Genomic DNA, 17,088 nt, shown 5'->3' on the forward strand with positions numbered 1-17,088 from the left:
CACAAAATTATAGCCTTTTCTCCTGCCTCACCCAGATTTCACAGGGGTTGCACACCCAAATAAATGCCTCTTGGCTACCCATTCATCTAACAGCTGGAAAGATGACACTTGACATTTGGAAACTTTCCTGTGAAGATTGCTGCAAGGCTTTCCCATTAGCTTCCTGGTGAGACTGTAAGGTCGAATAAGCTGCCTCAAAACCTGCAAAGGGTAACGGAAATACTCTAATATTAAGCCTGTGCAATTTAAATTTCTAATTCTCAAATCATATTTCTTCAGATACTGTAGAAACCACTGGTATATTTCAGGGCAAAAGAATGCCTTTGAAGATGTGGAATTAAAGTGATATCTTAAGCAATGATGATGATAAGTGCCTTTTATTTAAAGTTGGCACTGAAGGTCTTCTAAGCAAGAGAGACTTGGACATAGATAATTTCTTCTAAGTTTGTTTTCTAAAATCCCAGACTGTCATATTTTTTTTAGCAACTGTTCATCTTTGTCCAGAACAGAAATCTTAAACAAAAGGCACTGTCACTACCATTCTTTGGGCTTTATTTTCACATCATAGATGTTATGAGAGATAGGTTTAAAATTTTAACAATCCAACAGTGTGGGTTTGTTTGGAAAATCACTGACCCCAATATAAAATAAAATTGTAAATATTCCAGTATTAAGAAAATGCTGTGATCTTATACATCTTTCAAGTATAAACATAGGACTTTTTTCTCTTTAGAAAGAGACCTTTCGAAGAGACCCCCAAATCAAAAAGTTTTAATAACCTGACAGTTCACTAAAGGTATTAGATAGATAAAATCCTTCACATAATCTCAAATCCTAAAGATGGCAGAAGGTGAAAGATTTCATTTATTGATATGAATGCACATAATTCAATTAGCTTTATAGCAATGATCCTTCTGCACTGTGCCCAGTTTTGAATTCCCCATCTTCAAAGTGTCCTTACAATTTTCTATTCTTGGTTGTTAACTCAGTATTTCCCATGTGAGAGATTCACAAGAATGAATAGGCCTCTCTAAATGTTCAGTCATATGTCCAAATGTAGATAAAATTAATGATTAAAGAGGAAAATGAAACATTAAAAAAAATATATGCAGAAGGGCATTGAAGAAACAGCAGACATGAATGATGTAACTTTGAATCTTGAATTAATCACCATCTGAGACTGAAATCACTTTTTAAAAGTCAATTTAGTGAGGCTGAATTTTACCCTATTAGTGACAATGACAGATAGGGATTCCTGTGGATGGGAATCTCATGGCCTCAAATCACAAAAAAAACACAGACACAAACCTAGCTTTCTCACAACATTCCATTAACAAATCCACCAAGAGGAGTCTCAGCTCACAGAGAGAAAATGAAATACTTAGCAATGACTGGATGACTCTTTTCTCTTCAAACTAAAACCACAACTACCATGTTGTACTCACTCACTATATGGTGGGACTATGTCATGTCTCTCTCTCTAGGTACTGAAATCACAAATTTGTTTCACATAGCCTATTGAACTACCATCAGATAGATGGTAATGACTTTCTGTCACTCTTGACCTGGGGCAGATCTGAACTAGTGACCAAAAGGTTAAAGGCTCTGTATCTCATTACTAACCCCCTGAGAGATCTAGTTCTCTCAACAACTAACTATTCTTTTGTGCCTCAATGAAACCAAAAGAAAATACACAAAAACCTCAAGCAGTAGAGAAGCAGGTCATCCATGCAAGGAATTTATGATAGTTTTGAAGAACTTTACAAACACCTATTTCAAAATATACCCATATACTACATACAACTGAGGAGAATCACATTAACTGTGAGAGAAATTCATTATAACCTTCATTAAAATATCACATAAGCTTCACTGAAGCCGAACAACACTGTAGAAAGTTGAGCTGAAAAAACACTGTAGAAAACTAAAACTTAAAAGATACCTGTGCTCTGTGATCTTACAGGGTTAGGAAAGACATTTTAGATCTAGTATGATGCTCTAATATTTATGTGTGTATCTGGTACATACATTCTAAGATAATTTTGCCACAACAATTAGTTTTAGGAGGGATTGACAAAATGGAAAGTATAACATAAAGAAATAATCATAAATGAAATAATCATAACAGTATCAGGCACTTTAACATGGATACTTATTATAGGAATACAGCTTATTTAATTAAGGGTAAAGTTTGAGAAAACAAAAAAAGAATATCATTTGGGAACATGCATGTAGACAAACTCATGTACATAGAAGGAACACTGAAACTAAACCAATAATAAAATTAACTTTCTGTTGTAGAAAGTTGACCTCAAATGCTGACTGCCAAGAAACAATATTCTGTAACTATTTAACTTCAGCTATTCTCTTTTTTTTGCAGTGTGCAGGCCTCTCACTGTTGTGGCCTCTCCCGTCGCGGAGCACAGGCTCTGGACGCGCAAGCTCAGCAGCCATGGCTCACAGGCCCAGCTGCTCCACGGCATGTGGGATCTTCCCGGACCGGGGCACGAACCCGTGTCCCCTACATCGGCAGGCGGACTCTCAACCACTGCGCCACCAGGGAAGCCCTAACTTCAACTATTCTGTAACTAAGTATTCAGTGACACCTAAAGTCACTTGTAAGCTCAGTAACCAAAACATTTTTTTTTAATGTTTAATGACCCAATGCCTCCTTCCTTACCCTTTGCAGTTTCTCATGAATTCTACCTAGAAGAAACCAGGTGTTATCCTTTTCATTTCTTGCCTATAGTTGAATAAGCTCTATACAAATTCTGTCCTTTATTTGAGTTTCTATTAATTCCGTACTTATCCTTCCACTAATAACTCTTGTCTTTTGCCTTTCAATATTTATCTTTGTACCACCACAACTGCTTTCATAGCAGCAGCATGTACATTTAGATAAACCCATCCACTACCAGTAATAAATAGTGTTTTTTTTTTAATGTTACATATAAGAGATAGTGAATTTAAAATAGAATTCTGAATCACAGAATAGTGACATGACTAAAGGATCACTCTAATGATGTAATCAAACCTGTGACTTTTGAGATAATTTCCGTATATTTAGATTGCTTTATTTGACAAAATGTCTCATGTTTACAAGATCATTTTCTGAGAACTACCATGATTACTTTAGGAAAAATGAACTTCTGATCTAGGATTAGACTTAGAAGAATTTAGCTTGTATTCTATCTCCAAGTTCTCAGAGAAGGCCATAGCATGGTGAGATATCATATAGTCTTTTTTCCCTCTACGTTGACTGAATTTTTGTTTGTATGTCAATACTAGAACAAAGTAAGTGCTGAATCTTCTGAATGATTGTATTTTTGTAAAGAACATTTGGTATTAAGGTATTAAGGTCCTCTTTGGTAAAGTAGGACCTTAGGCACCTTTTACACTCTCTTAACCAAGTTCTTTCCACCAAACAGATTCACTAGACTAGTTTCTTCTCTCCTTTTCCTCTCCGAGATATACAAAGGAATGCCAAGGAGTATTGAATCTTTGTAATGGGTGGGGTGCTCCTGTGTGCCTATGAACCTTCTACTCCACCTGTTGAGTTGTGTGCTTATTAAGAGTCAGTTGTACATTCTTTACCCCATTTGTGTTGGCTCAAAGTGTAAATAAAAATTATATAAATCGATGAGCTATATGAATGTGAAAAGAAAGAGGGTTGATTCTGTGAAAACTAAGTTGAATGTTTTCAAAAGATATGATAAAAAGGTGAGTTACTAAAAAACAGTTGCTGTCAAATTAAGTGTGACAGAAACAACTGAAATGACTTCAGGACAATCATAAAAACCCAGAAAATTGCTATGTACGTTCCTTGAAAATGTGGCTCCACTTCAAAAAACAAAAATGGAAGTTGTAGACATTATATTATAGTTAGGTTTAGATAAGAAATATTCTAGAACTCCAGTGACTGGATTGAAAAGATCTTGGCCCTGCTTATTTCTTTTAAGAGAAATGAAAATGAGAAAATATCTAAATGCATTAAAATAAAATGATATGCTTAATATATGTGTATATCCTTTTTATACGTCCCCATTTTAACTTTTTCGGATTAACCAAACAATTATTGATAACTGTTTCATAGGACAAGATAACTTTTTTGTACTCCTGTGTTTTTAAATAAATGTTCTAGATTTAACCAATTTATCATTGATAAATGTTCTGGATTTACCTATATAATTAAATGTCTGATTTTTACTCCAATTAATAATTAAATAGCCTTTAATCATACTAACTGAGCTAATTGCCCCTCTGTTTTCTTTCTCTGGGAAGTTCAAATTCCTAGAACTTTTCTATACACTTAATCATTCTGGTTAAGGTATATTTTTGGCCAGAATTAAGTTATACACAGACTACAGCCTCCAATCACAATCTTTAATTTCAGTTTCAAACGACAGAGGAACTCTCAGGAGAAGTTCTATTGCATTATTATATTTTTAAATTTTAACACATACTGTAGGGGAAGGTGTCAAGGACTGCTGCTAATTGGCAAGAAAACTAAGATTCCAGAGTTGAAAAGTACCAGGGAAGTAGTCCAGTACAGGGGAACTTAACAGCTAGACATTTGTGTGTTCAAATCTTGGCTTCATTTCTAACAGGATACTGACCTTGAATAGGTTTATCATTTGAGCCTAAAGTAAAGTAGGTAAAGTTGGTAAAGTATTTTTACCAGCTATGAAACATAGATAATGATGCCTGTTTAACAGGGTCATTATAACCAAAAACTGTACAATGTATGATAGATGCTAAACAATTAGTGGCTGTTATTTCAACGGTTGACAAGTGAATATAAAAGGCATGTTCCAGGGAGGATAAAAATCAGGGACTACTTCTTTTGAGTCTTCTCTAATAATTCTAGTCAACATTGATTTCTGTTCTTTGACTAATTTAGCATTTATTTGTTATAGTAAATTTAGCTTTCTATTACGTCATATATATTTTTCTCTAACTATTTCACATGGATGAAATAATTGAATTCAAACATCATTATAAGCTCCTTTAGAGAAGGAAAGCTGATGGGTTAATGTGGTTAATTTCTTTTTTTTCCTATTACAGAACTTTTTATCTATCCATCTGTCCACATACATGCACACACACAGACACATACACACACACACTAGTTAAGTAAATCCATTACAAAGATACAAGTACAAGTGCGAATTTGAAAATTTATAGAATTTTTTTTGTTTACCTGTAGTAATTCTTTCAGTTACATACTCTTTCTTTGGGTACACTGTCAAAGTTATCTTAGATAGTCAGTATTCTCATTTAAGTGAAAGAAGAAAACTCAAATATGCCTGGACTCCACTAATATAGTATTATAAACAAGTGAGGTGAAGTCATACTGGATCACTTATTAGTACAACTAAAGAAGAGCAAGTTTAATATTTTAAAATAATGACTTACAAGGAGGGAAATGTTGACAAAATGAAAAATATTTCTCTCTCTATAAATTCCAGATCTGACACTATCACTTCTTCATTCAAACAGTTCCTACCACATTCCTGCCTCATTACATACTCCACATTAAATTCCCAAACTGGGTACTCTCATCATGTTCTAACCCCAGTATAATAAACCCCAGATCCTTTCTCCCATTTTTCCTATATAGTCTCCATGTTCGGGGCCTCCACTAGCTCAGACTGCCTTTTGGTGAAAACAAAAGAAAAAGCTGTAGCACAGGTGCAAGGCTTAGGGAGCAGGCAGAAAGCACCTTTGTGAAAATTCAAGGAAGGCACTCCTGCCTCTGAATAGAAGCAGCACAGCAAAAGATGCCATTGTTTGGTGAGTGGAGCTTGGTCTGGATTTCAGCCAACTGGTACCCTTGTTTGGGTAGCCCTTGCACAGTGGGCAAGCTATGCAATCTTATCCAGTAGGCTTCTTTAAGTTCCAGCGATTCAAATCACTCAGCATTCTTCCAGTTTTTATCTTCCCTCTTTACGTGTATCTTGATTTTTATGAAGTCTGCTCACTCCATATCCTGATACCCACCTCCAGGCAGAATCAATCATTAACTCTTCCATACTGCCTCGTGCCTTTACATTTTTTATTACTGCATTTGTTATTTTGTATTATATGTATGCTTCCATAACTATTTGTAAAGCACCATTTTAAAAAACTACTGCTTACTGAATGAATGAATGAATCCATGCATGAATGACTACACAGATAGACAGATGGATGCATATGGATGCAAAAATGAATGGCTAGATAAAATGCTCTTATCATGACCTGAAACAGCCTCTTTCAGTCGTCATCTGTTAAAATACTATACTTTGACTTTCTATTCAAATCTCCTCTTTTATAATTTTTCTCTGATACCATTTTAACAGTCCAAAGGGAATAATCTCTAATAATTCACAAACAATAAATATTTAGAGCTCAGACTCTTTACTAAGAACTTTCCATAAATTCCCTTATGTATTCTTCCCTGAAACCCAATAGGGTAGCAACTTTATTATTGCTCCTTTATTAATAAATCATTTCTTTACCCCTAAGAAGACCACATCTTAGAGCAATGAAGTGACTTTCCCAAGGTCATACAGTTTGAAAGTATTGTTGAAATCAGATCTGTTTAGTTCAGAGCTCAAATTTCTAACTACTCTATTATACTTCTCCTCATTTATTCACTTTGGTACCCTCCCAAAGTCAAGTGTTAGACCCAACAGCTGGTACTCAATAAGTGGTAATTGATTAAATTAACTAATAAAATTTAAGTGAAGTTCACTTCAGATAACTATGGGAATTACTGAAATCCCAACATGTGTGTCTTTAAATAATCACATTTACCTGAAAAAGTGTATTTCAAAGAAATTCTAAATATCCAACTGCAATGATTGCATGTATGAATTAATACTATAATGTATGTATAAAATCATTTTTTTAAGTCCACTGTCTAGTGTTGCATGTTTCCCCAAAGTATAACATAAGACAAGGTGTTATAAACCTTCATTCATGAATACACTTCAGGCATTATATAAATTTTTTTAAACTAATGCTACATTGGTAAGAAAACACTAGTTACTTACAGTCCTAATTAACTTATATAACAAATATATTAGTTTTCTTAACTCTTCTTTAAATTCCTTTAAAATCAATTATCCCTACATTTTTTCCTATTTAATGATGAATACGCTCTTTATTTTGAGGGTATATTAGTAAGCTAGCAGGCCACTGGCTTGTGTAGCATCAGACCAGTAAGAAGGTTTCAATCAGGGAAACATAGGATGCTAAAGAACACACTAGAAGGAAAGTGTTTCTGGAAGAGGAGAAGGAAGCAAAACCTGAAGGACAAGTGGGATACAGACAGGTGAAATGGGTGGAGTCAGGAAAGGCCCAGATGTAGGAGATATCTTGATGTGTTAGGGGAAATTCAAATTGGTATCACAAGCTAAGGAGTTTGGACTTCATCTTGAGCATAAAGAGGAGCCTCTGAAGGGTTTTAAGTGAGGAAATTAGGATCAAATTTGTATTCTAGAAAGATGACTCTGGCTGCAGCACAGGGGCTTTGGATTTGACAGGGGGAAATTGGGGGCAATTTTAGGAGGTGATAGAGGCCAGAACTAAGTTACTGACAGTGTAAAGAGAGAAAAATCATACTTTGTCTATATGTTCCTTTTTAGTCTCATAACTGCTTAGCACTTTGTATCCAACATCCTCGCAGAATAGTGAAAGTGTTCATTTTACCTGACAGAGATTTTATCTGCCTTTTGTTTCCACTGCATTTCTAAAATGTCATTCAATACTTTATTTGACAAATCTGAATTCTTCAGCCAAACCCAAAACTTTTACTGGTCACAAATTTTTAATTTTTTTATATTTTAAACACTATCATTCCTAGCAATATATATTTAAAGCACATGCACTTTTTTTTCATAATACCTAAGAGTCTGTGTCTTTCCTTTCATGAGTAAGTGGAAACTAACTAAAATGATTGCTCATTTTTATCAGCACACATTTATCAGATTCAGGGAAGTAGAAAGATAACAGTGAAGTAAAAAAAAAAAAAAATACCTTCAAGAATCTTTCTGAATGATAATTGTGAAGCACTACAAAACCACCATCATCATAAAATATAGTAAACATTCTCTATGTCTTTTAATTTAAAAGCTACAAATGGATTTAAATATTTAGAAAACAATAACACACGCCATTCTCCACTTGCCTATGTTCAAGTTTACTGTTTCAAATCTCTCTAGCATCTCTGCCTTCCCACCATTTTCACTTCTGCAAACTGAATTCACATCTTCACTAGGTTTTATCTGGCGTAGCACAAAAGCCTTTTCCCTTCTCCTGGGTCCACCTTCATTTCTTCAAGGAGTAAACAGACTGGTCAGTGAGATGTCTGGTCAACCCAAAATCGTATTTCACACAAAAAATAAGCAAATTAAAATAAGTGTATGAAAGTCTTTACAGGCGTAGAATTGACCAGGCATATATGATAGAGAGAAGAAAAGAAAATTTAGATTGGGGCTTCCCTGGTGGCGCAGTGGTTGAGAGTCCGCCTGCTGATGCAGGGGACACGGGTTCGTGCCCCGGTCCGGGAAGATCCCACATTCCGCGGAGCGGCTGGGCCCATGAGCCATGGCCGCTGAGCCTGCGCGTCCGGAGCCTGTGCTCCGCAACGGGAGAGGCCACAACAGTGAGAGGCCTGCGTACCGCAAAAAAAAAAAAAAAAAAAAAAAAAAAGAAAGAAAATTTAGATAAATAACTCATAAATAAGGGTGTGTACAGCAGTGCTGTTTTATGAGAAAAATAGGTGTGTGAACACACTAGCATAAATCTTTCAACTGTGTTTTCTTAAGAATTATCTCTATTCTGAGACTGTGCTGTTTCCTACTTTTCTCATAAACTTTCTTGTTAATAAATGTGAGTAAATATTATAATTTCATGTGTTTCAGTGTTTATTTTAATGCTGTTACTCAGCAAAACAAGAAGCAATCAGCCCTATATTGGTTTCCAAATTGATTTTGAAAATTTTATTAGCCTGAGTAATCCAGAGTTTGAGGACCACTGATGTAGAGGATTTGACTCTAGGAATCAGAAATGTTAAATACTGGAGATGAAACAAGTTTAGGAGATCATGTTTGGTTTAAAAGAAGTGAGTTTGAAGTGTAGGTAAATATATATCCAAATGGAGTGGTGAATTTGAAATGTAGTTTAGACAAGTGAAGATATTCAGCAGACAGCTGGGTCATGGAATGCCCTACTGGAGATACAGATTACGGAGTTACACACTTAGGAGCCTTGGGAGAACACTATGAAAATAAGAAATAAGAGTAGAATGAGAAAATTAAAAGAGTGATAAGTTTTGGGACAGAAAAAGTGAAAAAGCCAAAGCAGGAGTCCATCCTGGGTAGTTGTCTTGAACTGTTCCTGCTGTGAATTTCTGAGGCCATACGGACTCTCCAAAATACAGATGCTGCAGCAACTAGAGCCAAAACCACTACCGACATGTCTCCTTTGTATTCCCAGATTTCTGTCTGTTAAAATTTCATTCCTTTTCCCCTTTTCTTCCTAGCCTAGTCCCTTTTGATTTATGAATGATTTGGACAGAATTCTTAAGTTTAGACTTATCATCTCCCCAAAACACTGCTCCCTTTGTCTCTATGCACAACCAGTAGACTGTGGTTTACACCCATTCTTAGAGCATTACCTCTATGGGACACCACACCACCCTCTGGCCCAGATCGCAACATCTCAAGCCCCACTACTCAGAGATGCCAAGGTGAGGTGGGAGTAGGTTGGTTAACTGAACATAAAAAATATGATGTAATCAGTACCAAGTCCAGGCCCTACCTAGTAAGTAAGTAGTCATGGATGAATTACAGAAAGAGTAGAGAACAACCAGAATAGACTAAATGGTGGTGACAAAGAGGAAGAAAAATATTCAAGGAAACGGAAACATTAAAGACAAAGTGAATTTTGCTAGCATGTGAGAAACCAAAGAAATCAAAAGAAGGGAGGCAGGAATTATATCGTGAATTTAGAGCCTTTCTTGAATAGGAAAGAAAAATAAGGATTTTATTTACAAGAGCAAACTTTTCCAGAAACATTTTATGTAAATGAGGTTACTGTGTCTACATTTAGTTAAATTATAGAGCAGGAAAAGAACAGAGCATTTTGTCAAAAAGTAAGACAACTGAAATCTAGTAGATATGGCTTTTTTCCCCAAGAGCACAAAATTACTGCACCAGAGTACGCTTAACTTTATATTTTATCATTTTTACATTCTGCATTTGTATCATAACAGCAAATAGTGAAAAAATAATTACAATTGAAATTTATAAAATTTTTGTTTTCTTTTCAATTAGGTGCATATAATTTAGGAAGTGAATAGGAACTCACTGATCCACATGGACAGACAACATAATTTTCTGGACTGTGCAAGATTATTAGGAATATAGATTCTATATCATACTGCATATCATCCAGATTTGATAAATGTATTATCTATGTCTTTAAGCATCGATAAATATTTTGAATACAGGATGAATAACTTCATAGTATTCCACTGGTAGAAATGCATAAATGAATTTTCAGTCACCTAAACAGGTCTGCTATCCAGTCCACATTTAAAAAAATTTATCCAAGTAAATATGTATGTGATCTATTGCATATATAGTTACTATATACCTTATAGAAATGCTCATATGAATGAGTAGCAAAAATAAAGAAGTACTTATCCATTGGAAAAAATTAACTGAAATTGATGGCAAACACCTACCTGTATGTATTTGTGAATGTACCAAGAGGCTTGCTTTCCGTCATTCACGGATTCCACCGTAGTGTTAGCCATACCAACAACATCACCACCTGCAAACACCCATGGTTCACTGGTTTGCATAGTTTCTGGATCTACTTCTGGGAGATCCCATCTGTTAAATTTTATAGGGCTCAAGGCTTCTTTTACTGGAAAAAAGTGAAAGACAACAGGCAATGACTAATCTGTGCATCACATAAAAATAATTTGAAAATTAAGAAAAATTATGATGTAATTATTGTTCTAGGGATTCAAGCAACTGTTTTTAATGAACCATAAAAATGGAAAGTTAATGAAATATCTTAGTTAACAACACATTCAAAGTGTACTGACTTAACCAATTCAAAATAAAACTCACATGTAGGTGTTAAAGACCACAGATTTGGGCAATGTTTCAGATATGGTATTTATATGTAAGATGTTTGGCAGACTACAGTCCTTTAAATATTCTAATGGTTATAAAACGCATTTTCTAAAACTTTGTCCATGACCATTATTTTCACAAATTTGTTACTACTCTTATGAACCCAAATTTATTCCTGTGTAACATAGATGTAAGTTATATTGTGAATTTGAATCAACTGCCAATCTCTTCCTTTCACAGCCAGTTTTATGAACAAAACAAGACATATCTTCTACGTTTCCATCAAATTACTTACACTTAATGTTAAGCGATTTAATGGACCCAGAATACAGTTACATTTAGCCAGCAATTTCTGTTTTATTTTGTAAAAATCTACAAATGCAACCATTAACATTAGTTCCTTGTGGAAATTGCTCTGTAAAAGAGATTTAAATTATCTGCTAAATATGCTGTGTTCCAATGAATCTAAACATGTCAGGAAAAGGAACAGGTTGAGTCCCTTTAAGAAAAATTACCTAAAGGAAACTCACTCGTCACACGATCTGGATATTTGGAAGAGATAAAAGAAAATAAGTTAGATTAAGGGGTTGATCTAGAGAAGAAATAAAGAAAGGTAGACAGTACCATATATGATGGAGCAAACTGAGCCAGTGTTTAAGATAAAATGTTCTTTCCAGGTATTCATATCATGAATTTTAAGCACAGCTTCTCAAGATAGACTAAGGGAGTTATTTTTTACTCCAATTGAAAAGAAAATATAACAATATAAACAAAAGGAGAAAATATTGGAAGCTCTTAGAATACAAAAATTAGTTGTTGAATAGATGAATAATTTAAGTTTAAAATAAAATAGCCAAACCATGTTATTCTAAAATTATTTTTTTCTGAGCAATAGAAAAAGAAAACATAAAATAAACCCTGGTGCATATTTGTAGCTTTCTACTTGAAGAATATTAGAATTCTAGAAAACTATTAAGGGACTACTGTTGATTGTGTTTTCCCCACAAGACTGTAGGTTCGATGAGAACAAGAATGTGTCCATGCTATACTGCTTACCACTGTGCCACCAACCCTAGCACAGCACTTAAAACATAAGAGACACTCAATTCAATGGATGGATGGATGGATGAGTAGATGGATCAATGCCATCATGCTCAGGTTTTTATTTAAAAATCTTCTATTGTTTGTATCTCTGATGCAATTTCACCTTTCATTGAGAGTAAAATTAAATATTCATGTAATTATTTTCAATACAGAATGGCATTCTGAGAAGATTTTTCTATTGTCTTTAAAGGTCACATGAAAAGAGACCTTTAGCATTTGTTCCCTGTTGCATAACAGATCATCACTACCATTTGTTGACAGTTACCTGAGTTGCAAAACATCGATGGTGAGCACGGCTCATCAATTCAACCTATTATAATAATGGTAACTGTAACACACCATCATTGAATGGTATAGAGACATACATACATACACACACACACACACACACACACACACACTCACATGCAAGGGATAAAAAATAATTCTCCTGTATAAGAAATGACCTTATTTGTCCAAGACTTTGATACAACTTTGTCCTACATAGAGATCTGAAATAAAGATGGTTTTTAAATGAGAAGAAATTCAAAATTATTTCACTAGGAGATCAAAGCTCTCTTATACATTTTCCTCATTTTTTTACAAGAATATCCTTGAAGATTAGCACAGATTTCACTCTAAGCTTGAGCAATGCAGGGATTATGCCTTAGTTATCTTTGATTTCCCACAGCAGCTATTAGAGTCAAAGACATATATACTGTGAAGTTATTGAAGCTTAAGCTTCAGGGTCCCTCACTTGCATGGGCCTCTTTCAAGGCCTAAATTTGAATTTGTAATTTTTTTCTTTTTTATAGAAAGTCCTCAAGTTATATAGGCTTCAGGTCTCGCAAAACTTGAATCTACTCTTCAGTACAGTGCACCTTAAATAGTAGGTGCTGAATAAATGCTTGCTGAATTAAGTTGAAGTTCATGAATAACGTGTTTTATAACTTTTTTATGATTTACAAATGCATATGGTATGATTCACTTTAATATTAGAGCTCTATCACTAACTCAGTCAATAAATAGGAGACGTTACTAGAAGTTTAATAAGTAATTCTTGCATTTCTTAAAATATTTAGCACCAACACTATAAGCCAACCTAGGAATATTTATTTGTGAATTCAAAAGCACTATTCTACTCATGGGTCTTTCCATTGGACACACTTTGTATTACTTTATGTCTCTAAACATTCATACATACTCATGTTTAATTTTTAAAATATGCTCTCTTTCCTCAATATTTGACTCAATTATAGCTTGAAGTCAGACCTGAATATAAACTTTTAATTTTTCTATCATTTGTAACATCCAACTAACCTCACAAATAATCAAATAACTATGACACTGTATTCCAAAACAAAATTTTTCTCTCACAGTAAAAATTATCTCAGCCCCCTTTTGAAAATCACCTATTTAATTTTCCCCCTACTCTTTTTAGAGGGCTTCAAGTTTCACATGTTCATAGTTTCATTTAAGAAATAAATAAAAAAATGAGAGGTCAAGCAATTGGTTATGATGTTATTAAATAGTATAGCAAAGCTTACATCAATCAAAATAGAGATCATTTGTTTGCATTTTAATATCTAATATTTTAACTTTTTCTTTGTCCAAATGATAAAGGATCATTGAAAAAATTGAAAAAAATAGAACACGGACAGCTTATAAGAATATAAGCGATGCTTTAGTGGGTCAGAAATGTTTTCAATCAGTGGCACTAAGCAGCTAACACAAGAATGACTATTCATTACAACTTGAACATCAAATGATTAGGATCGTTTCCCTGTAGGCACAGTGGACTCAATATTTAAACATGAGAGACAGAGAGAGGGGATTAATTAATTTTTTGAAACTTTGTTGATTCTGATTGTGGATCCTAATAACACTTTTCACGATTTCGATGACTCTTTTGAAATGTAGCTATTTCTATTACTTAATCATATTTTTAAAGCTCCAAAGTATTTAACTTAGAACTCAAATTAAGGATTCAGTGAAAAAAATCTATATGCTTTTATTCATAATTTGTCAGGAAGGAGTTCATTTATTTAGCTGCTTCTTATTAGAGGGACTTTCATCCTCCTCATCATTGTAACTATCCTTCTATGGACTCCTCACAGCTCTCTTACATCTCTGCTGATACGTTTAACTTGGAATACAATAAAAATAAGTCTCAGAAGGATATCTTCTGTTTTGCCTTTATCTAGCTTGGAAGGAATGAAAGCATAAGTGGATGAAAAATGTATATTTACATTTGCAAACCAAATAACTGCTTGCCATATCCTATGAAGTGTTAAATGAATATTAATAGAAGGATTGTATTATTTTCTTTCTTGTTTATAAAATAATGGGGGTGGGGGAAGAGGGATTTTCTGTTATGATCATACACAGTTTCCCCACAGATTTCCATGAGATTGCATCTTGCTGGAGACTGCAGCATATGTCCTGGTAGTTCCATAGATGAACAGAAAAAGAACTTGAAAAAGAATCCCAAAACGTGCTTATTCACAGTCTATATTATTCTGCAAATGGGATAGAAATGTGTTAAATGTTATGGTGCCTGGAATTTTATGCAGTCTTTAAAAGGAATGAAAACATCCTTAATTCATACCAAACATTCAAGATTTATGTTAATTTTCTGCTTTAATCACTACTATGTTCGAGTGAGCTTATTTAAAAAACAAAGACACACTGAGGTAGCTTTAAAACAAGAAATGGTTTTGAAATAGGAACTTTTAGTCAACTTAATGTTATGCATGAGATGATTTTTTTATATAGACTTAATTGTATTGTGACACACAAGTTCTTCAATAAGCCACAGCTTAAAATTGCAGAAACCGTCCCTCAGGGACACATCACTGGCAGATGCAGATTGCCAAGGTCAATTAAACTGATGTAGCTGTGCTGTCATATATGTAGAAGAGAAACCCACAAGCATATGACAAGTATATTTCTCAGTATTTATAAAAAGATGTCAAGAATGTTATATTTTAGTACATAAATATAAATTAATTCTCCATAAACAATAAAACAATACAACAGAAATCATAATGAAGAACGATTATTAGTATTCTTTGGAGAGTTTGAGATGCTATAAAACAACGGGGGGAATACAAAATTTCAACATTTGTAATAAAATGATATCTTGAAAACAGATGAATTCATCAACGTGCTTGTTGTTTAATTTTACATAACGTATTAGCCAAGAGGACCAAAGCACAATGAAACAAAAAGGCGAGCTGAGGCAATAATCTCAGTAAATCAGAGCTGAAAGCAAAATCTCAGCAAGAGCAAATAAATTCTAATTACAGGGCCAGGATATCAGAGCTGTGTTTAAATAGAATACCCTGGGGTATGGAAGGGACAGAACCACAGAATGCCTTCAACTAAGTATATCAAGTCCGGTTGGCACAAGCTTTGTTCTCACACCTCCCTTCTGCCTCTGAGTATTCGAATCAATATGCTGTCCATTCCCAAACACAATGGAGCGGACAATGCCAATTCATCATTTTCTTTCTGTAAACCCCTCAAAAGTCAACCTTGATATTGTACCTTCCTGATCCTACAGAACCTCAAGTATCTCTGATTCTTTTTAGACTACTGCCTTTCTCATATTCTCCTCTCTCATCTCCTATGTTGAAAAACTGGTCTTAACCTGGTTCTCCCTTCTCACTGCCATTCTTACATCTTCTTTTATCTAATTTCTGGAGTAATTTACACTACCTACATTTTTTACCACCCAATTATTCCTTCCAATGTATCCCTCTTATGAAAACATGGTCTCTACGGTCACCAAATTCCGTGACTTCCTTTTTGCCTTTCTATAGCATCCAATAGACGAATCAGGGTAATTTTGATCTCCTTCTCTGATTTGCGGAATGCTACTCTATCCGGACTCTCCTTCTTTTTAAACTGTCCTTAGGCTCTATCTGGCTCCTTTTCATCTTGTCATCATCCTCTTCCCAGCTCTCAAATATTGTCTCTTACACTTTTCTGTGTCAGAAATTATAGTTGTCTTGTGCTTTTAACTTCATCTCTCTGGAAATGACCTCAAACACGACCTTCTGCTTTTTTTTCTGACACTTCTAGCTGCCTGTTAGAGATTCCAATGTGGATACTCTACTGTCCCTTTTAAATTGTCACATCTAAAACCCAGTTCACAAGCTTCCTCTGGGATTGTCACATTTCACAATTACTAGTAAGCTTACTTTTTCACGTCTCCTACTCATCGTGACCACCAAAGCTTCACTGAAATTCTTATCACTAAGATGATCCAGATTGCCACATCCAATGACCCTTCCCGTCATCACCTCACTTCAGGAACTAGGGTGGGGTGGGGTGAGACACCCAGAGAACAAGATTTAAGAAGGTCCTTAGGCTCAAGATCGTGCAAGGGCAGGTCAGTGCCTCAACTGTCTCACCCTACGCATGGCACTGTCTTCCTTGATTTCTCAGTAGCATTCAACAGATGACCACTTCCTCCTCATAAAAGTCCCTTATCTTGGCTTCAATGACACCACACTTTCCGCTTTTCCATTTGCCTCCATGATCACTCTTTAACCTTCACTGCTGCTTTTTCCTATTCTTCCTTCTCAAAAAAACGTAGAAATAGATCTTAGTCTTGGCATAATATTTGAATCTTTTCTCTCCACTTATCTCAACATGCAGTCAGTTACCATGTTCTAACAATTCAACCAAAGGAAATTCTCTCCTAGTTACTCCTTACATCTCATTTATATCATCCTCACCTAATGAAGAAGGAAAACGATCAGCATTCATTGATCCCTTGTGTGAGGCAGACATGATGATGAATATTTCCATACAGTAGTCTCATTTAGACCACAGCACAACTCTTTAAGGTAGGTATTAGCAT

The 17,088-nt window shown here is 34.7% G+C and overlaps 1 protein-coding gene across 1 annotated transcript in view; it reads right to left on the reverse strand.

Annotated features, from left to right (window-relative positions):
- DPYD (dihydropyrimidine dehydrogenase) overlaps positions 1 to 17,088 on the reverse strand; it is an 806,187-nt gene that overhangs the window by 410,731 nt on the left and 378,368 nt on the right. Inside the window, exon 12 of the mRNA XM_067726990.1 lies at positions 10,736 to 10,920. Coding sequence (XP_067583091.1) covers positions 10,736 to 10,920 — 185 coding nt within the window. The remainder of the gene's footprint in view (positions 1 to 10,735; positions 10,921 to 17,088) is intronic.

Source organism: Pseudorca crassidens, chromosome 2 (assembly GCF_039906515.1).
Source record: "Pseudorca crassidens isolate mPseCra1 chromosome 2, mPseCra1.hap1, whole genome shotgun sequence".
Classification (NCBI taxonomy): Eukaryota; Metazoa; Chordata; class Mammalia; order Artiodactyla; family Delphinidae; genus Pseudorca; species Pseudorca crassidens.